At 44.4% G+C, this 21,620-nt stretch overlaps 1 protein-coding gene and 1 long non-coding RNA gene across 4 annotated transcripts in view; one reads left to right on the top strand and one right to left on the bottom strand.

The window, feature by feature from the left end:
- The window catches only part of LOC112533467, a 34,111-nt gene that overhangs the window by 2,625 nt on the left and 9,866 nt on the right, over positions 1-21,620 (bottom strand). Inside the window, exons 3-7 of one of the 3 annotated variants that reach the window (XR_006931507.1) lie at positions 20,295-20,457; positions 15,455-17,176; positions 4,525-4,704; positions 3,455-3,562; positions 1,484-1,584 (exon numbers count right to left, since the gene is read on the bottom strand). This is a non-coding gene — a long non-coding RNA (uncharacterized LOC112533467). The remainder of the gene's footprint in view (positions 1-1,483; positions 1,585-3,454; positions 3,563-4,524; positions 4,705-15,454; positions 17,177-20,294; positions 20,458-21,620) is intronic. The other 2 variants (XR_003077739.3, XR_005839814.2) reach the window with 2 other exon arrangements.
- Positions 13,913-18,811, top strand: OCM3 (oncomodulin 3). Its single transcript, NM_001007477.4, has 5 exons — positions 13,913-13,976; positions 15,766-15,833; positions 16,637-16,769; positions 17,035-17,144; positions 18,423-18,811. The coding sequence occupies exons 2-5, from the start codon at positions 15,773-15,775 to the stop codon at positions 18,446-18,448; spliced, it is 330 nt and encodes a 109-aa protein (NP_001007478.1). The 5' UTR covers positions 13,913-13,976; positions 15,766-15,772; the 3' UTR covers positions 18,449-18,811.

Raw genomic sequence — 21,620 nt, 5'->3', positions numbered from 1 at the left:
GCTGTGTTTTCATAAGATGTGATTACAAGCGTTGATTTTTTATATATTTAAGGCTTCGGCGTATCAATACTTGCATAAACGCTGCAGGAGCCAACGGCATCCCGCCGGGCCGCGCTGCTGCGGGAGCCCCACGGAGCGCTCAGCCACGCCGGGCGCGCAGCCGCCAGGTGGCGCTCCAGGGCCTCGTCCGGGCGGGGCCGGCAGCCGGGCTGCTGCGCGCGTGGCGCTGTGCGGCCGCCGCAGTTGTTGACTTACCTGGGGGCGATGCCAGCTACATCAAAAGTCTGTTTATGCATACCAATTGCTTCATTTTTCACGCACCCAGCTTTAGTGCCGACAGCTCAAAACCGCTCTCCCTTCCTTTATCCTTAACAACTCGTCAGAATTTGATTACTGCATCACCCCTTCTGTTCTTCCAGCACCAGCCTTGAAGCAATACAATTCACTTTCATCCTATCATTACATTTTCTCTTAGGGCAAATCCTGCCCGCTCCACGATCACAGAAGACTCCAAAAATAATCTAATCTGCACGGCCTGGCCGCCAAGTGGGTGTAGAATTCAATGAATTCACACACGGTGGCCACACCCTTCGCAAAGACCACTTCCCCGCTGCTCGCCCGTTTACATAGCTAGGAAGTGCAAGGAGCGCAAGGTGCATGCCTGGGATAACATAAAGATCCACGGCCATCGCTCCATATCACCTTCCAGGAGCATCGCAGCAACATCAGAGCCATTAAAAAGCCTCCCCTGGCGCTGTGCCCACCGGCCCTGGTGGAGCAGCTTTAAGCCATTGCTGAATGCTTCAGCTGCCCCGGAGGAAACAGTATTTATCCTTCCTTGTCAGTTTTAGTTAGACCAGTTAATTGCCAGCTTGATACCTCTGCTGCTCCAGCAGTGATTAACCAACACAGCATTCCTTTGACCACTTGAAGAGCAGAATACTCCACAGTTTGCTGCTCCAACAGCATACATTAAATCACACTTCATCCTAAAGAGAGGTACCACACATGCTACAAAAAGCTGGAAGACTTCAGCTCCCCCCCGATGCTCTGGTCACTTGGGAACAAGTTCTGAGTCTTTAAATGACTTCCAGAGATTACAGAGATGCACATCCATTCCCATGATTGATCATTTGCCAGTTGGTCAGCTTCCCCTTGTTAATCAAAGCAACCAATGCAATTAATAAATCCCAGCATTCTCACACAGGCTTGCTGCGCATTCAGTGGACAGCAGGATCTATCATAGCAGAGAAAGATTGTTTGCTATTCCCTTGCTAGTTTCAGTTTTCAGACTATAAACAATTAGGTACCAAATCTTTACATACCAAAGTGAGACAAATCAGCCGCAGAGTTCCTTTCTTTTTGTGCCTTATTTTAAAGGAGATGCTGACAAAAGTGCAGAATTCAGATTGAGCAACAGAAAGAAGCCTGCGTGATCTTTAGCCACATTTTTACGATGGCATGTCATAATCTATGACTTCACCTGGAAATGCCCCAGTCCTGAAGCAGATCTCATGTGTTTACGTTTGTTCCTGATGTGCTCCAAATCCCTGTGCAATGGTTACCTCCCAGACAATGCTGATTCTGAAAAAGAGACAAAAAAAGGAACCTTGCTGTAGGACAGAACCTTTCTCTCTTTCACACAGTATCATTGCGCTGTGCTTTCTAGAAGCAGCTGATGGGCCTAGAATAGAAAGCTCTCAGTTTTTCACATTGGGAATAAAAGCAGAATAGAGAAAACGTTCTCTGTCTGATTGCTCTCTATCTGATGCTGGAGGGTCACTTTAAAAACAAAAATCATATGTCGACACGTAGCTTGATGAAAGACGTTTGAAGAATAAAATCTCTACTGTAAGCATTTACATTTATGGTCAATGTAGTGACTGATTTAGCTGACTCACAGCAGAAACGCCACGGCACGCCCGTTCCCTCCAAAGGGAGCACCTTGCCTCGTCTCCTGGACAAGTGATTGAAGAGCATGGCAAGCCAGGCCACTCCACGCAGCTCCACTACCAGTGATAAGGAGCTGAGCATACTGGGTTTGCGATGAGATGCTAGCAAAGCTTCAGATCCATCCCTGGCTGCAGCGTGAATTTACAAAGTACAGCGTTGTGCTGTCCCAGTGCAGGACAACCACTTTAAATACGGCTTTAACCACAGCCTCGAGCACAGCTCCTCTCTGCCCACCACTTCTGAGGGTCACACGAGTACACAGGAGGTGCAGATGGAGGGTTAGCGTACCCAGTGTCAGCATGACACCTCTTAGCTCCCCTAAGCTGGGGATCTTGTGTCTGCACTGAAGAATGATTCATTTTGAAAGAACGCAGGTATCAAAATGCAGGCAGATCTCCAGCTACATACAAATTAGACTCTGTTTCTTGCTGATACAAATTTCCACACGCTAGGGGGGAAAAGTGCTGGTTTCATGCATCACTTTGCACTGGATTGTGTCCAGTTGCTTTACTTATCATTATGCAACTCAACCCAGGGCAATTCAACACCCAAAGACAAAATTAGAAATATAAAAATATATTTGCACAGTTTCTTTGCTCTCCATAACAATATTTGTTTCACTCCTCAACCTGACATGAACTGTTCAGCACACAATGAAGTATAGAAAAAATACCAATAATTTACTATTCTGTGTTCATTACTTTGCCATTTATTATTGTCTTGTGTATCAGATGAGGAGGGACACCTATCATCTCGGTAAGTGGGAAAATTCATACGTGGACCAAATCAGCCCTAATTCAGGCAAAAGTTCAACTGACTTCCAATAGAAACTCTGTCAATATAGCCAGGAACTGATTTAACCCAAATTCTGCTTTTACCAGAACAAAGAATTTACAAGAAGAATGGATATAAAATAACTGGACTGTATTTGATACACTTTTCCATCTTCAGAACTGATTACGGTAATTAGCAAGTTCACAGACCTCCCTTTTTAAGTCATTGAAGAGATCAGCCATATTTTACTCTCAAGGACTCTTAACATACAGGAACAATGCTGTCACTGAACTACTCTGAGTAAGACCCGATTCCTAGATTCACCTCTTTCCATGCAACAGCTGATAGCACAGGAATCTACTCAGCATCCATTGAGGCCATATCACTACTTGCCCTTTAGGCTTTGACCTCTCTGGGACAAGGCCCATCACTTCAATGCACGCATGGCAGGCATCTCATGGAAGTAATGAGATAAGGCACACAATCAATAACTGTCCAGGCTACAGGCAGGCTCAGCGTCCAAGTCAGAATTGGAACTCATCGTCAGAACCCCACCATGAGACGCGTGCATGTCCCTCTGAAAGTGGGAAGGATTTAAGTATATAGAAGCTCCTAGCGGCAGAACTACAGAACCTGCAGTAGAAGGATCCAGTCCTGTGCTTGCTGCTGTCCCTAACAGGCAGATCCTTACCCCTAGCTGAGCTCGGTGAGCTGCTCAAGCACCAACCTGCTGCCATTGCTGGGGATCCCGCAACTGATGCTGGGTGTCTGCTTCCTCCTTACACTGAAAATGATCATCTTTCTTCGGCCTCATGTTGAAATGTCTGTGTTTGGACTGAAAAGTGAAATGAAGATTACAGCTAATATTGTGAAGAACATGTCAGATAATAACTGTGTTAACAGAAATGCCCATCTGTCTTGACGCAGCCCACAGAGTAGCTTCCAGCAGTAATGATAATGCAACAGCTTTAACTGTGCTGCAGTACAGGATGAAATATTTATAGAGCATGGTAAAAACAAGGACACTACTTAATTTTAAATTAAAATAGAGGAGAAATAAAGAAATACCCAGTTCATACTAACAATCCTCAGCTTCTACAGCTATCAGATGCAGCTCATTAAGCAGCTTCCTGATGCTAATTATATCACAGTTTTAAAGGAAAACATTTGTTTTGGGGCCTGCAGTCCAGATTCTGTTGGCACTGAAGTCAGCAGGAAGTCTGTGTATAGCAGGCATTTATAAATACCACGTTTGTCCCTATAATGTATAACTGATTGCTCTGCTCGGAAGACGGAATCTTACTCCCTTTAAAAAGCAAAGGGATTTCCTTGCCTTAGACCGAGGAACGCCGCGGAGGCTCTGTCTTGTGCTTACTCCCACAAGGGGAAGTTAATGCCCTCCTGCAACCCCATCTGCTCCCTGGCCAATACAGAAATGACAGCAGCATCCTCTATGAGATGACAGCTATGTCCAGCTCTCACCAGGCAAAGCAGCCGTCACAGTGCCCCGCAGCCCTGGGTACGAAGGGCAGCACACGGGGATACTGCAGGGGCACCTGGGGTGAGGTGCAGGGAGAGCTGAACTACATTCATCTGCCCACGAGAATTATTTCGGCAAAAGGGACTCATTAATGCAGGCTAAAGGTATTTACTGTCAGATGCTATAAAGTGCAATTCTCAGACTGTCCCGTTCTTAGAAAGCCACAAGCACAAAACGTGACAAAGGTCTGACACAGCCACCATAAACCCAGAGGTCCGCCCCTTTCTGCACAGGGCAAAATCCTTCCCGGGCATTACCGACTAATAGAGAAGTTCTCTTGTCTCCTGTAACTTCACAGCTGCAGTTTGCCATCAAATTCAGCACTGAGCAACCACTGCCTGCAGAAATGTCAGATGATGCAAAGGACCTCAGAAAGATCTGGAAAGTGCTCAGCGTTCCTCGGAACAGAAATAGCTGCTACCACCAGGGAGAAATTCCTGTCATGTACAACCCAAAGAAATGGATGTTAGAGCATTCATTGCACATACTTAGAGGCAGACTAAATACAGACGTTGCATTACACTTGTTGGGGGACGGGTCTGACGTTTGGTGTTGGCAGTCTCTCTGCCTGGGGTTTGCAGAGTGCCCCCATTTTCACTGTGGTGTTTCCATATCAGTATCCAACACGCAGCTCTTCTGAAAACTGAGCTCCAGCAGTCTCAACACAAAGGCAAAAGCAGCTGCTTTGCCCACGCTGCCCGTGCAGTGCTTGTTGCACTGATGTGCTCCAGTTGCCATCAGAAAATGGCTTGTCACATTTTTACCTGTTTGAATAGAAGGGAAATACCGTGCTGCATTTTTGCCTGTGCTTCAGAGAAAAGAGACCAGATCCCTGACACTGAAAAACAGGCCGTGTTTAAAGAAAGCATCTTCAGTTTGTTTAGCTCCAAACCTTTAACCAGTCTGTGAGGAGCAATCAGCAGGAGAAGGCAGAGAAGACTGGGAGCCCTGTGGCACTGCATGGCTGCGTGCTGCCAAACGGGACTCGGCCTTTTTGTTCAATACGGCCCTAAACCCTCGCTGTGCTTCAAAGCACGGGTCAGCTCTATCTGCACTGACCAGTCTGTAATCTTACCCGCTGTCAGGGATCCGTAAGAACAGTCCTAACGTGAACTGCATCTGTTTAGCTCAGAGCCTGTCCTTTTAGACAGCCCTGGGGCTGCACTCATATTCCTGGTCTTTTTTGGCACGGCTCTTTGCCCCAGCACAGGCCGAGCAGGCAGGAGCTGCCCCAGCAGGACGTCCAGTGTGAGGCCCGGCCCCAGGGACTGCTGTTCTGAAAGAGCCATTAGGGGTCCTGGAAGGATTTCTCGTCTTCACTTATGATTTTGGTGTACAGGATTTCTCCAAAACAAGAGGGACCCGTTAAGCTTATTTTCCACTTAATTCCATGCTAATAATAAATTACTTCAAAATACAGCAAAAAGTAAGAATACTCAAGACACTGTCCTCTAGATACGAGGTTTCTAAATCTGATGCCATTATGTTCTAAATCAAATCCTCTGCTGCCATCAGGTAAACAAGTGTTGCTAGCCACGGCGTCTGCATGGTTCTCCTAAGAATGGTGCTAAAACCATCCTGCGGATTTGGGGTCAGCTGAGACGGGATATCTGATCCTGCAGATCCAACTGGAATTTCCTTGGTAGCTGGAACAGCAGAGGACAAGCTGAATTATCAGATTCATCAGACAACTTAAAATGGCCCGAAATTAAGCAGTGGAGTTAAACATACTGCTTTGCTTTTACTAGGCTAGAATACAGGGAAACAAACATCATTTTGAAAAGCATTGTTTGAGTCAAATTGATTTGATTCTAATTGGAGTTAACAATATTTTTCCTACGTTAAGCCTTTTCCACCCTAGCACCCTTCAAAACAGCCAGGAAAGAGATACATGTCTCTGCAAATCTCATGTTTGCCACTGCAATCATAGCAACATTTCTCATCTCCACTGCTATGGTTTTTTAATCTCTGCCATCTGCTCCACATGTGTTCAGCATTCCCTGAACACCACCAGTTCAGTAACTCCATCAGCTCAGTTCTACATCAAGCCCATGTATTCCAAGCAAGCACGCCGGGCTATGGACTCGTTCTCCTACTGCCTGTAGCAGGCTGTAAAGCCGCTGTAGCAACTGCCTGCACTGTGAAGCACACAGCACGAGGGTGCTCCGGGGAGATGAACCGCTGCTCGATTTTGATAGGTCTCTCCCAGGCTACTTTATATAAACAAGAAAGAAAACAAACTCTTCAGTTATATGTAACAAGACGATATCTCAGCAGAGATTTGGGGCCATTTGTCCTTCTGGAGGCCTCTGCACAGCTGAGCCAGGCTGTGCTGTGATGGCTGCCGAGCTGCCCACAGCCAGCTGCCACCGCCAGGAGCTGCGCGGCCTCACGGCCACAGCTGAGATCCCAGGGGAATGCCACAGCCTCACCCGCAGGCAGGCGATGCTCCAGGCTGCATTCTTCAGGAGGATTGTGGATATTTTCCTCAACAGAATAGCATAAAACCAAATGTGGAAAGGGAGCTGCTGATTGCTTTTGCTTCGCTAACAGTTGTCCTGGTATTTCTGCACTTGACATCGTTTACAGTTTTCCTTGGAAAGCTGCAGGGGCTTGCTGAGGAACTGTCAGTAGGACACGAGGCACAATGAATGGATGCTCAATTATCAGCCCCTAAGACCTAGTTTTAAAACTGCGATCTCATTCCACTCACCACAAAGAAATCCTCTTTTCAGAAGGCAACCTGCTGGCCATGCAGCAGGAGAGCTGCCGTGGTTTTGTCTCTTTCACAGCACTTAGCTCCATGCCAGCCAGACCTCGGGTCTAAATAGGAGTGTCTGCTGCAGACAGAGCTGACTACAGACAATGCTCAGACTCAGCCAGTCACCCCTACACAGAAGTTCCTCTCCCTCGGATCCATCGGTCACCGCTCATCAGAAAGCTCTCTGGACCTTCTCTGTCCAAACAGCAGGTTGAGAAAGCTGAAGGTGCTGATGTGAGCCTCCTGCTTCTATAAAGGCACTGATGTAATTGCTTACAGGTGTTTCAGTTTAACCAACTGCAATAAGGCTTGGAAAAACTTCCAAATATTATTCAGCTCCTCTATCTGTTTTGTAATGACTACAGACTTAATAGAGAAATATGCTTGGTTACCCAAATATTCATGAACTTTAAATCATGTTTAATTTTGTCCTTTTCCCCAAAGCATGACTTGAGTTCTTCTACCAGTTCTAATAATGCATACACTTCAATTCCTACGCCAAAAAAATCCATCATGTATAACCAGAAGCATTCATAATTCAAAAGACTGTCTCCACTGTTGATGACACCATCAATTATAAAGTTACGTGACGGAGAAAATCTCCAGCGATGATTAGCACACATTTTTCAACATGGCTGTTAAGTAAAGCTGCATACAGCTGGATCTTTCAGGAAGAAGCGGGGATTTGGTATTCTGGAGTTACCTGACCGTGGCATTCCGAGATAACAGCCTCACAGCACTCAGCAAAGGCTGCACGTTGCATGCGAGAATCAAATTTCAGAAACGTTACATTTTGCACATTAAAGCACAAGGTTTAAGTGCCAAATTCTGCCCAGAGCTACAGCTCCCACAGCCCAGCCCAGCTTTGTATATTTGTGTAGGATATACATTACATGTGCAAAAATTTAGTCTTACTGCTCAAATTCAGCAAAGTACTTAAGCACATATTTCACTTCACACCTGCCTTGATCCACCTCTACTCAGAAAAGGACAGGCAGACATGGAGAGCTCCAGGGTCAGCAGAACGCCTCCTGCGCTCACCTTCCAGAGTCTGACATCCGGACACTGCTGAGCAGTACATCCAAAGCAACGAGGTAGAAAGGGATTCGCCAAATCCTTCCAAAATCAGGAGATTCGTAAAAGAATCAAGAGTTTTTTTCACTTGTTTGTCGTCTGTGCATTCTAATGTCAGTGTGGGAGCTGTGTCTGAGAGCAGCAGGTGCAGCCGTGCACCTCCCCGTCTGGCAGCAGGAGCTCACGGGCAGCGGCTGCACGTCTCCAGGCCATCCTGTGCTGTGAGAGCTGGGCAGGGACAGCCACACCTCAGCTCCTGGGAGGACACAGGCCTCTGCCCCCAGAGCTTCACTTGGCCCTTCACTCCTTAAGTTTCCAGTTTAGGACAATTCCTTGTATGTTTTTAGTGAAGTGCAATCAGCGCAATAATCCAGCTCAGCCAAAGGCCATTAAGTTCTAAGACAGCCATAGGTATTTATTGCTAGGATGCAATAAATGCATTTCTTCATTCAGAGCAGCAGATTTGAAATGATTAAGTTTATACCTATTGGCTGCAGCAGTTTGCTAATGGGATCTACAGTGACTATAAAGTTGTTTGTCCCAAAACGAGTAACAAGAACCAACCATTTCTGCCTGTGTTGTTCTACAGCACACAGCAAAGCTTGAAACCACTGCAATATCTGGACACTGGTATTGCCCAGGAGCTACGGCACAAATGCAGCCCTGTCCAGGAAGAACAAAGCCCTCTTCTGTCTTCTCACCCTGCTGCTCCTCTAAATATTTGAACACTGGAATCACGTTATTGATGCACCATTTGATTAACCACACTTAGCTGTCAGACATCAATGAATTATTGTTTGTAAAGACGTAATGCTTTCATATCTGATGCCATTATGTTTCTAGTACCAATTATCATATTAATTTAGCTTACTTTTCTACAGCGCTCATTCTAATTATTCTCGTGCTTTGCTGTTTGTTGGCAATGTCTAACAAGGGATGAAGGAATGCTTCTGAGCTCCTGGGTCTGGGTGCCTGCCCTGGAGGCCTGAACTCCACATGTGGACAATTCCCAAAGGCACAGCAGCCCCTCATCACGCTTGGTTTCCATAGGAAGAAGCACAAGGGCACACAGGCAGTGCCAAGTTTTGGCCAGCTGCTGATCTCAGCTGTCCATGGGATGGGCGCAGGCTTTGTGCACAGGAGCACTGCCGGTCACCTCCATGGCAGGTAATGCTTGGGGGCTTTTTCAAACATATGTAGCCTTAAAAAAACAGATATCCTTGGCAAGCATCTCTGCCAGAAATATCAAAGGCCCTGTTTTGCTCAGCAATAGCAATTCTACATAGGCTGCTCCAAAAGTAATGCCTCCTATTTATTTCCATGGAAATGACAACAGATATGAGGAATACAACACTATTCCACAGAACAGATTCTCAGGTACAAACAACTATTTTTCAACATAGTCACTGTCACGAGTTATGCACTCTCACCATTGATGAACAACAGCCTGCATGCCATGCTCAAACAAATCTGCACCACTGGAAGTAGCCACAGTCACCAATCACCACCACTGAAATGCATCCCTCACTGTGCTGACAGCCGCTGTTTGGTTTCCATAAGCATTCACAAGCATCGATTAATGTCAGTGGGGGCCACTGTTTCCACATGGAGGAATTCAGTTCCACCGCTTTGCTCCACCCGCACTTCCATGTCAGGCGCCATTCTGTCAGAGTGCCCCTCTGCTGCCATCTGTCACACAGCAACAACATGCCATGGAATGCTGGTGGGAAGGTCCAGCCTCTGCTGCCATCCCACCAACAGCCACCTCTGATGTTGTGGGCTGACATCATAAAACAGGAGGCATTACTTTCGGAGCAGCCCTGGTCGCCTATAGTGCACATGAACAATGGCCCAGTCCTTAGTTCACACTCCTTTACCTGCATAACTGCGAGGGTTGGCTGTGTTTGTGCTGCGATACACTGTACACACAGCATGTAAGTAATGGACATGAATATACAGATAGACTCTGCTCAGAACATCCAGACAGCTCAGACATAGGTAATATCTGAAAACCTGCTGCCTATTTACAGTGCCTATCAACCATAGCAATGGAGCACACAGTGCAAAACACAGACCAGCAGCAATCCCCGCCGCAGGGGCCCTCTTCAGGGCCCATCATATCTGACAGCTGAAGACCATCACACAGGAACAGAGTGCAGCAGAGCAAATATTGAACAGAGCAACTGTTTTCAGTACGTGCCTTTGCTTCCAACTTAGCCAGAGCAGATTGCTTTGACAGAACAGATTTTATTTTCTACTCAAAACCCACAATTATCCAACACGTGGATTGCTTTGAAATTAAAGCAGAACAGTATTTATCTTACATGCTTTCTGGTGCTTGCTGCATATAATTTTTAAGCTATTGAAATCTGATGGTTGAGCTATTTTGTCCATTTATGAATGATTCTATCAGATGTAATGGACTCAGGAGTCTGTCATCTCAGGAGTTACCCTTGGAAACTTCCTTCTTCAGAAAAACCTTTCTTTCTGCATCACCATTTGGCCATTTTTAGAAAGAAATTTAAGTGGAAATGCATTTTTTGTAGTTCCCAAACTCTGCAAAAATAAAACAAATGCACTGTTTGGTATTTTCCCAGGTACAGCCTCCACACCCCACAGCAGAAGTTGGAGTGCTTTGCAGCACTTTGCTGGGTAGTTCCGAGGTGTCCACAGATGTTCATTTAAGCAATATGTCACTCCAGCAATAATGCTGCTAGAATGACAGGAGCGTGATGCACTAATGCAATTACACTAAATTGCATTCATACAATTTCTTTCATCTCACATATTCCTAAAGCAAATGACAAGCTGAACGGATAGTGCCCTTTCACTATCCACACGTCATTCTTTGCATAGAATAGGTTAAATACATGATATGAGGTGATTGCCATTCCTTGACTGGTAACCCCAGATATCCATATCGTTGGCTTCCAGGGAAAACATACAAGCATACATAAAGGCAGCAAATCAGATTTAAATTAAAATGGACATTCACAACTGCTTAGTATATTCTTATTACTCTGTTGTACACACGGTTCCCTTCAGTGCTCAAAGAATAATAAGAGAAGCAATATAGAACAATCATAGACGACCTATAGCTCCTCAACATGGAGATGTAACCTCAGGTGTTGGAGGGATTAAGGGCAAAAATGGAAAAAATAAAACAAGAGAAGAGCATTCCATTACAGAATCCCGTGGAAGCCAATGAGACTCGAGTGAAGTGAGATACTCGAGTCGCAGGGTTTAAAACTGCTTTTAGTGGAAACCTGACAATCTGAAAGGGATGTTTTTCCTTATGTTTTAATAATTCCCCAGATCCTTTCCCTGCCTAGTTGGACGGCAGCTAGAAAGTCACTAACAGTATTTAACATAAGAAAGTAAAAATGACCAGACAGATGTTTTTGCAATATCTAACGTAGAGCTTGCAACCAAAATGTTTGTTGGAGGCTGGTTGTAAATAGAGTTACATGATCCTGGTGCATTTCAGCCAGTGCACATGTTCTGGCTCTGTAGTGCCTCCAATCTCACTGCAAAAGGGACTCCAAAATTCACCGGAGTCTGAGAGCAGCTAAGCAGACCAGAGCCATAAATCATTTAGCGTTCAAGCTTTATCCTTGAAATCTCAGAGAACAAAAGGAATCATGTTCTCACAGCCTCTTAGAAAACAAAGCACGCTTTCAAAGATTGCATCCTTATGTGATGCACATACAAAAGTTCAAACTAATGGCAAGAGTCCACAGGCATTAAGGGAAATAACAGCAATCAATGCTATTTTTAAAGGGAAGAGTGGGGGCGAGGGGTTAACATATGTGGAATTAGCTCTAGGCAAAATGAGAAGCCATTGCATCTAAAATCAAATGCATTCTCTGAAACAGACACCAGAGCCCAAATTCCCTTGTAGACTCCTGCAGTCCAAGAGTTTCAGCAGAACTTGGCCTTCCTCTTAACTTAGCTTCATTAGGTCATATCATGCCATCAGTCTTTACGTTGGACTCCCTCCTTACTGCACATCAGTTGTTGGCACTATGTGGGCAATTTTCCGATTTGGAGGGGGAGGAAAGGGTGGTGAGTGCACGAGGGTGAGGAATTTTCTTCCCATGTAGAATAAGCCATTTCGTAGAACAGTTTGAGGGGCAGCGATATTTGTATCCCTTCTGCCAGATGTCACCAGGGGCAACAAGAGCCGGGATTAAATATCTATCAAATTCCTCCTGAAATTTGTCAGCGCCAGGTGGTCAAAAACCCATTCAGAAAACGGAGAAAAGCGCCCACCTCCCACCGCCATCCCTGGCCCAGGGCTCCTCCCCGCATCAGAGCGATCCCTGCAGCTGAGACACTTCGATAGAGGACAAAGAAGTGTCTTTTAAAAAAGCCTTGTTGCAATGATTTCTGCTGTTTACATGCAGTAGGTGAAGCAATGCCCCCTCCTCACACCCTTTTGCCATCGCCTTGTGTCTGCCACCAGCTGCTGTCTGTGTTGGATGGACTGAGGTCTCACAGAAAGCTGCTGTGCCTCAATCCCTGCTTCACACAGCGAATGTTGGTGGCTGTCCTCAGAGCTGGGTTAGGTTTGCCTTTCATCTTAGAGGGAAAAGCTTCTGCAGAAAAAAGATGCTTTGATACTCTCTCTGACATTAAGGCAGCCTGCACTGTCACACCGCACTGTGCCACCACCTCTAGCTGTGATGCCTTGCTCTGCCATCCCTCTCCCCGGCTGCAGTGCCATCTCGTGCTGCCATCCACATGGCTGGTCGTCTTTCACTCTTCTGCCTGAACCCACAGATGAGATCTGAGTCTGACTCCTCACCCAGTTACACTACACAGTCCATGAAACAAGACTGAGGTGATCAACTCACCTCTGTGTAAGCACAAAGGAATACTCGGAAACAGCACTGAGCAAAAAAAAAAAAAAAAACAACAACAAAAAAGACACCTAAGAAAGTCAGTTACCTAAGGGAGATCAGAAGGTAGGTTACAAAACTGCAGACACTCCTCACACATTGCTCCCTGCTGCTATCAGCACTTCCCCCTCTGTTCTAAAAGAGAAGATCTTTCATGCAGAGCTCAGCAGCTTTTGTCTCAGAGACAGCTGGGTACATCACAGCCCCTCTGCTGCATACAGACACGACCAAACAGGATGTCAGACCCTCACAGGATTCTAAGATTTTCTCTGGAAACACACCAGACAAAGTGCCCTCCCCCGGCCAACTGTTCCCATGGACTGACATGGTGTTATTTTACCTCCTGCAGCAACAAATTTGCTGTGGGTTTTTTTTTCAAAACAACAACAAAGGAGGCATTCTGAAGACAATACAACCATCAGTTTCTCCCTGCGTGGTTTGCTACACAAATGATATTTGAACAGGACGCTTTAATTTTTCTGTTTAGCACACCAGCGATTCAACTCTACCACACGTTGTTATCTTATCTGCAGACACAAGCCATCATCGCAGTTAAACATCCATTAAAGGCATCTCTCCCAAAGCTAGCCCTGCTTCATTTCATCCGACTCCTCAGACCAAGCGTATCGGGCAGGTTTTTGCCTTCAGCCCTACATCACATGCAGAAGTTGGTATTTTCTGCTTAAATCAGAAGAAATTTAATACGACTCCGTCCTTTTCGCGTATCTGGCCACTTATCTTGTTTCGTTTGCAAATATCACATGTATTCTCTTGAGATAAAAATAGTGCAAGATGATTAGTTAGGCAAGTTCATTTGACACCATTCCCCCTTCGTGACGCCGAAATCTAAAATCTGTATATGGAATACAACTTAAAGTATATATATACGCAAGCTCAGCTCTGGTGGACACACACAGCAAGTGCTCTCCTCCCAGCCAGGCTGCTTCCTTATCCCATCCAGAAGACCACAAAGGTAAGTGATGAGATCCTCTGCTTTCAAAAAATTAAACAAAAGGAAAAATGCTCCCCAAATGGAAAGCACCTACTTAATTAAAATATATATTTTAATATCAGCTTCCACTATGCCATACCTTCACAGAATTTATGATCATAGAGCAGAATCACCATCCAGATTGCAGGATGGGAAAAGGCAGAACGGTGCCCTTCGCAGAAATTAAGACCATGCTGCAGTATTCAGATTAGTTTTTTAAACTCCTCCCCGTGCTTTTAACGCTGTCAGTGCAGAGAGGTGAATGGCAGAGCTCCAAATCACCTTGCCCAGAGCTGAGAGGGAGAAACACTCTGCACAAGAAGCCACTGGGACAAAACAACTGCTAGCAGAACAGACGTAACTGAGCTGCCTTAGCTGGAGAAACGCTCATTGCCACCAGCATGGATTTGTCCCACTGCCTCCTTACATCCTATGAGATATTAGAAAGAGGCTGACAAGGTCCTGTGCTGATAACAACCAGGGGGGCGGCAGCCATTTCAGATTTTGGAGAAAGTCTGTACTGATCTGTAGATCCCAAATCGAAGTAATGGTTCGAATAAATGGTTACCAGCATTTGGTCTCCTTCTCACTGGCGCTGCTGTCCGTACTCACAGCGCGTCGCTGAGCATCGGTTTGGGATTCATGTTAAGAGATTTCTGTTCTCTGCTGGTTTCCAAGAATAACTTTTCTATGTCTCAGTTCCTCTTTCTTAATTAACATCAAGTTACCTCACAGTAATGCTGCAGGTTTTAAATTGCAACCAGTCTGCACTGGTGTGTGCTGTGAAACTAGAAATGCATCAATGCTGCGTTTACACTACAAGGACTGGCCAGCAATCTGGGCCTTGTAGCATTCACTCAAGCAATACATACTGCTTTGGCAAGCGAACCAGCGCAGCTGTTGGTGGCTGACAGAAACAAAGAGTAGCCCTTGTCAAATGCTGCTGTATCAGAAGAAAATGCCTCCATGTTTGTGTTAGGAATGAGCATTAAGCCTCAATAGCTCTGCTCGAAGCACATCAACATTCTGAACTGCTGAAACTGGGATACAAATCTGGCTCACATCCATCATCACCACCTCAAAACAAAACAAAACAAATGACAAAATCATAGCATAATTGGGAACCTTTTTTAAAAAGCCACCACGAAAAGCGGTCTTTTAATGCTGCAGTGCCTCAGCAGACCAAATTTATAGCACTGTTATGTTTTTTGGGTGCAGCAAAGCAGAAGAAATAACTCTTCAGATTTGGATTTCCTTGAAACGAGTGAAATTATTCTTATTTATTCTACACCATTATTTTCATTCCTGTAAAGATCACCACATTTATTGATAACAATACCAGGCTTTTTTTTTTAATTCAAATTCAATTTATTCCAGATATAGCTCTAGGGGACATACTTGGCCCTATCTTTTTATGTGTGCTGTAAATATATGCTGATTTTAATTGAGTAGTAACCTACCTCTGGGAAAACACACACCAAACTCATGAAGCTCCGTGGTTCCATACACCTTTGATTTGCTCCCCAGCACAACACAGCCGTCAGATCTTCCTGAAGCCCCACATTCCCACAAGCAGAATTCCTCCCTCATTACCCAGCCTTAAGTGGAAGCACCTGCTGCAGACATCTGCTTCAGTGCACTCCCCTTACAATTAGATGCATAATGTCTCCCCTATCACATACTGTCACTGCAGCAACTTCAAATAGAGCCATGAAAGAGATAGAGAAGTCATTTTAATGACTAAGTAGCTCACATTTAATTTATTTTACAGTTCAACAATGGCCATCACTGACATCCTTTCTGCTAAAGATATTGAATCTGCTCTCTCCAGCTGCCAGGGTAAGGAATGGGCTCTCTCCAGCCAGAAGATGCATATCATTTTTATGTCTTAAGATGGCATGCCTATCATTTTCCCCTTAGATTCCTTCCCAGTGAGATCTGTTTGTAGCTACGTTACAGTATAGCTTCTTGAATTCACAAAGTCTTACAAGTGGTTATTTGGTGGGTAACATTACCTGAAACAGAGTGGCAGTAAGAGCCACAGTTTCAGTTAGCATGAAGCTGGCTCCCAGTTCGCGAACCTGCTGCAGACATGGATTTCAGTGGTTAGCCTTGTCCTGCAGAATGCCAGAACGAGCCGCGGCTCACAGAATCCCCCCATTACTTGGGAAGCAATGAGCAGCCTTGCTTCTCGCAGAGTTCCCCCCAGCAGGATCACACCAGTTCCCCAAACATCCCATGAGAAACTTCAAGGCTGAGCACTGCTTTATTTTGTACCATTCTTCACCAAAGCAAGGACTAAGTGAATATAAAACAAGAATTACAGCAGTTGTTAGTAGGGCACAGCAGCACCCTCTGAATACTCATTATTAACTGCATGTGACACAGACAGCTAGAGCCCTGATTTAGCACGATGTACACTGTAGCAGAAAATTCCAGACTGGATGAAAGAGCATATGAGCACATACATGATCAGAGAGTGATTAAACAGGGAAGGTATCCACCGAATCATCTCAGCTGCGTTGGGAACAGGAGAAAAAGGAGCAGGCTGATGTTTAAAACCAGGCATATGCGCTCCTAAGGAACACGTGTGGTAGAGCAACTTGAAAGGAAAACATGTAAGAGGTTTTTGTCTCTTCCAGCTGCGGATTCCTTCAATTATAAGTCTTTCTTCTCCACGGTGGGCTTATCCAGCAAAACTCCTGATCAGATAAAGAAAGTTTTTGGAATCCTTGATCAGGACAAGAGCGGCTTCATTGAAGAAGAAGAGCTTCAGTAAGTATTGCTCAGCTGCCGCACTGCTTTGAACAGTGAAAACCTTTGAACATCCCCAGTGTCCCAGAAAAAAACTTGATGTTATTTTTAAAACAAGATGCAATGCTTTGCCTTTCCTTGAATCTGTGCGGATCTCACCAGATGTAACAAACAGGTGTTGCTCTTTCTTGGCGTGGGTTTAAGTTAGAAAACCAGAGACGTAACATGCCGAGGTCACTGCAGAACAGCAGACTCGGGCACAGCGCTCTGCCCTGCTCAATTCCAGGCTGTTTCTGAAGAACTTCTCTTCGAGTGCCAGAGTCCTCACCTCTGCGGAGACCAAAGCTTTCCTGGCTGCAGGTGACACCGACGGCGACGGCAAAATTGGAGTAGAAGGTAAGGCTGCTGGAAACTTCATCACAGCCAGGCTTTAAAATGCATGCATTCAGTTACACTTAAATGGTTGCATGGGAAAACACCCCAGGAATTTAGCCCAGCACTTTCTGTCATGTTTTTCATACTAACAAATACTCCCTTTTTTTCATAGCCTTCTTTCTATGTGGTCTCTGTTGTAGCAAAAGCAGATTTAGGCCCAATGCAGAACCTGTTCTTTCAGCTCATAACAACAGTGTTGGGGTTAATTTCTGCATGTGCCTGATCCATAGGCTCAGAGTGCTGCATTTTCAGAACATTCTGAATTCTTTCTCACTCCGAACTTCCATTCCAGCAATGGATGATCTGCACTTCTGGCCATAGGACACTTTCACTTTTAAACAACCTCCACCTACGTGAACTTAATTATTGGCCCCTCTCAGCATTACTGAGCGGGTAGCCCCGTAACATAAAGCAGAGCCAGTATTGCTTCTAAAGGCCAGAGCTGCTGTATGGCAGAACGGAGTTTGCCTGAGCATTATCTGATGTTGGCAGATCTCAATGGACAGTCCTTCTATGAGAAACCACACCAAATTCCTCCAGAAAATCTCACAGGAATGGTGTGAACTGGCCAGGCTATTTCTTCTGGAAATTGCAGCAGAAGAAAATAGGACATTATGCATCGTGTATTAGAGATGAAGTCACTGAAAACAGGGCTGTCTCAGCCGAACTAGGACAGGTGGCAATAACTCTAACAGACACATGTGCTAATCTTAGCCAGAGTTTGGGAGGAGAGAGATACACTGTTGGAGGAATTTGCTTTAGCAGCAGCTTTTGTAGCTTCTGTTTATGAGCCCCAAATAGGGCATTATATTATGCCAGCCGTAGCTCTTAACTATTGAATTTCCCATTCTGAAATTACATCACTACTAGGATTTTTTGCTTCTGAATAATAATTTTAAAAACTACTGGAAATATATTGAAAGCTGCAGGTTTGAGCTAATTCACTGTTAGCTGTTATCAGAGGTTGTAATGGATTCAAGATAGTTTACCTTTAGCTCAGGATTTCCTACAAACATGAATTTACAGACACACTCCTCCTCTCTGCACCAACTCTTCTGAAGGAGCGAAAAATCTGCTACGCCCCCAGAATCTCAGTTTAGCAGTAGCTCTGCAGTGTTATAATGCAGGGAGCCCTCTGCAGCTAGGAGATTAGGACATTTTTATCTATCTTTTCTAAAGATGTTATAAGCACTGTCATCTCATTTTATTCCCTGCCTTTCTCATTTTATTTCTTGACAGAATTCCAGTCTCTGGTGAAGGCATAAACAGCGTGAGACCAAAGGCAGCCTTGGACTGACTCTTCCAATTACCTCGTCCAACAAGCACTTCGCACTCTGCATGTGTTTGTACATTTTTATATTGTTTCAGGCATCAGCAGTTCCCCATACATCAAGTTCACACAAAGCATTGCTGAGAAGTCTCGCAATGTACAACAGCTGTTTCCATTGTAAAGAAGGCACTTTGTGATTTTCAGCTACTCATAATGTTGAAATTGTGGCCAGAAGATGGGAGAAAAAAAATGCTGTTTTTTCAATTTTGTTCAGGCTTTCCATCCTCACGTTTAACATGCTGACTTCCCACACGCAGTGTCAATGATTTTAAACAATATGATCTCTCTTACGACAAAAGTATCCTGGTTTTGTTGAGTTTTATTTCTGCTGAATTCTCTGATCCTTTGGGAAAAGCAATGCTAACACGATAGTTAAAAATAATTAATATACAGTCCCAGACCTGAGACTCTGAGGGAAAAAATGGAAGAGGAGCTGACACATAGCAGAAAGCATGGAATAAATCTGTGGGTATTTTACAAAATGAAGTATTAGGTTACAGCATCTATCATCAGAAAGTGTTTATGGCCTAAAATGTAACTCTCCTTCAAGAAGATTTATCTTTCATGAAACCTAAGGCAGCTGTGAGATAGAGGAGAAGGTTCTAATCCCATCTCTGACACCGGCCCAAGTCACAGTCCCATGCTGACGGGCCACAGGCCTGGAGGTTTTTCTGTTCATCAGGAGCAGGTTACTGATTATCTCTTAATAACTGCTACACAATAATACTTCACCACATTTGTGAATTTCGGTGCTTCAGATGAAACACCAGGCAGTCTGGCTGCTTGATTATCTTAAAGTGAAGCAGAGTACAAATTCTATCTGTTTTATGTGGCTAAATAACAGTCATTATTCAATTATTTCATTTGTTATAATGAATGATCATCTACATAACCTGTAACATCAGCGATCTACTCAAGTATGAAAATCACCAAGAGCTCATCTTTCCTTTGATGCATGTCTCATAGGGTTTAATGCTACTGATGGCACTGTCCTCACTAATGGACAACGCAAACCATATTCATGGTGTAACACAGAGCTCGGTGCACTCCATAGACGTCACATACTTCTGGCTGAGAGCGCCGCACATTTCCCCACTAACACTGAGCTGGGACTTCTCCCATCTACCATGACTTGGTTCCAGCTCAGTAGCCTGTCATTTTAATTCTCCCTGCTGAAACTGGGTGATAATTGTAACACAATTTGGCAGCTGTTCGGAAGAAGAGCGGAAACAAAGCCTTCTGCAACTTTATGTAACACTCAGCATTGGCACAGCCATGGATTGTGATGTGATTAAGGGAGGCGAGCGCAGCTCACCCAGCCCAGGCATGTAAGAAAGCTGTTCATCAGATTTAAGGCTGTTAATGCAAAAGAGGAATTCCAGCAATCAGACTCACTGAAGCCTTGGCAGAATCATAATGAATATAAATTCTAATTCTATCCCCAAAGCCTTTGATGTTAAATCTGGGCTTAAATTATAGCTGCTGTTAATTACAGCACTGAAATATTTTGCATAATGATGACACTCTGTTGGTTCCTTTTCCTCATTTTCCTGAACGCTGATGAAAAAAATGCAGAGCACTTCAGACCTGCAGCAATATACAGATCTAACACAGACATCAGCTCTTCACACTGCTAACAGCTAAAATCCCACCTCACTGATTCACAAGCATAGGGTGAACACAATACAGGAAGTAACAAACCTGACATTTTATTTGTTGCACACCTGAACACCTCATGTGGAATGCAAGAAATGCGAGTCCATATGTAGAGAGCAACCTACCTTGTATTTTAGAGGTGTTAAACAACTGCACATCACTGCCTTCTGTTGCCACCAGGAGGAATTCAAGTACTTCTGAGCAGGAGGCAATTCTTGTGCACAGTGCACCTTTATGTAAAACCCTGAGAACTTTGTTCATGAGGAAATTCATTTCATTCAGTAATTCCTGGAAACAAAACGGGTTTAAACTTTTATCAAAGCCATCCAGCGACTTCATTAACAAGTAATTAGAATTTAAAACAAAGCTCACAGCCTGTTCAGCAAAAACAATGTTTGGTCCCTATTAACTCTTGTGTTGGCACTAACATTCGCATTTTTAGAGCCGAATTGAAATAGAAGAGAATCATTTCCATCACAAGCAATTTCTTTCTGCTACGTGACAGAAGCATTAAGAAATGAAAGTAATACCTCTCACCGTGCCTACTTTTACCAATTACGGCACTCGACAGACCTACATAGGTGCCAACAGCCATTGGTTATGCAGACATTGGAAAAATGTGATTAAGCTTTACGCTCCATTCCAGGCAATGCACCCAAGGCACGTACCAACAGTCTCCTAATGCATATCCTTTTGTAGCATAATGCCACAGAATAAAGCAAACAAAAGATGTAAGAGGAAAGGTTATGTCATTCATTCACAGAACTGTAGAAATTCATCCAAAAATCCCTCATGTAAAATTTTCTTGGAAAGCTCATTTAAATTAATTTCAGCTCAGCCAGTGTCAGCCTTCAGGTTTTTTAGGAGTAGCAAGGAGTGCTCTCTGAACTCTGATAGTGCTAGAGAAAACCTTTGCTTGTGGGATGTCTCTGGATGCCACCTGAAGTAGTAAGGAGGCAAATGGTGATATCATAATGTTACCACAACAAAGGCATAGGGTCACAAAGTAATCTGTGCCAGAAGGGACCTCTGGAGGTCTGTTGTTCACTCTCCCCACCCCCCTAATCCTGCCCAGAAGGCGAACTTACAGCACACTGTTCTAAAATGGGATTGAGTACCTACAGGTATAGAGGCTCTGTAACCTCTCTGATCAATCTGATAAGTAAGGATTCAACCCTCTGCATTGAGCATTCATGAATAAAGTACAAAAATAAAGCACTGATGAATACACACTTAAAATCCAGTCTTCTACTTTATACAGTCTATATTACATCAAATCTGAAACCACCTAACAACACCCTGTGCATCACACTGGAAATCTGTTCTCAGCTTCTAGAGCAATTCCATCCTACCCAGAATAATGCTGCTTCTTAATTCCAAGGATAAAAGAAGTGTTGCTTATATGTTTTACTTAAGACAACTAAAAATCAATCTAAAACATGAGCAGCAGA

The sequence above is a fragment of the Gallus gallus genome, chromosome 14 (genome assembly GCF_016699485.2).
Source record: "Gallus gallus isolate bGalGal1 chromosome 14, bGalGal1.mat.broiler.GRCg7b, whole genome shotgun sequence".
NCBI lineage: Eukaryota > Metazoa > Chordata > Aves > Galliformes > Phasianidae > Gallus > Gallus gallus.
The sequence above is the reverse complement of the archived record's forward strand: the minus strand, read 5'-3'. Positions and strand labels throughout refer to the sequence as shown.

Coding starts and splice junctions, on each gene's coding strand:
- OCM3 (NM_001007477.4), top strand. CDS start 15,773: ATGGCCATCACTGACATCCTTTCTGCTAAAGATATTGAATCTGCTCTC. Junction 16,770..17,034: donor ATTGAAGAAGAAGAGCTTCA/GTAAGTATTGCT, acceptor GCTCAATTCCAG/GCTGTTTCTGAAGAACTTCT. Junction 17,145..18,422: donor CGGCAAAATTGGAGTAGAAG/GTAAGGCTGCTG, acceptor ATTTCTTGACAG/AATTCCAGTCTCTGGTGAAG.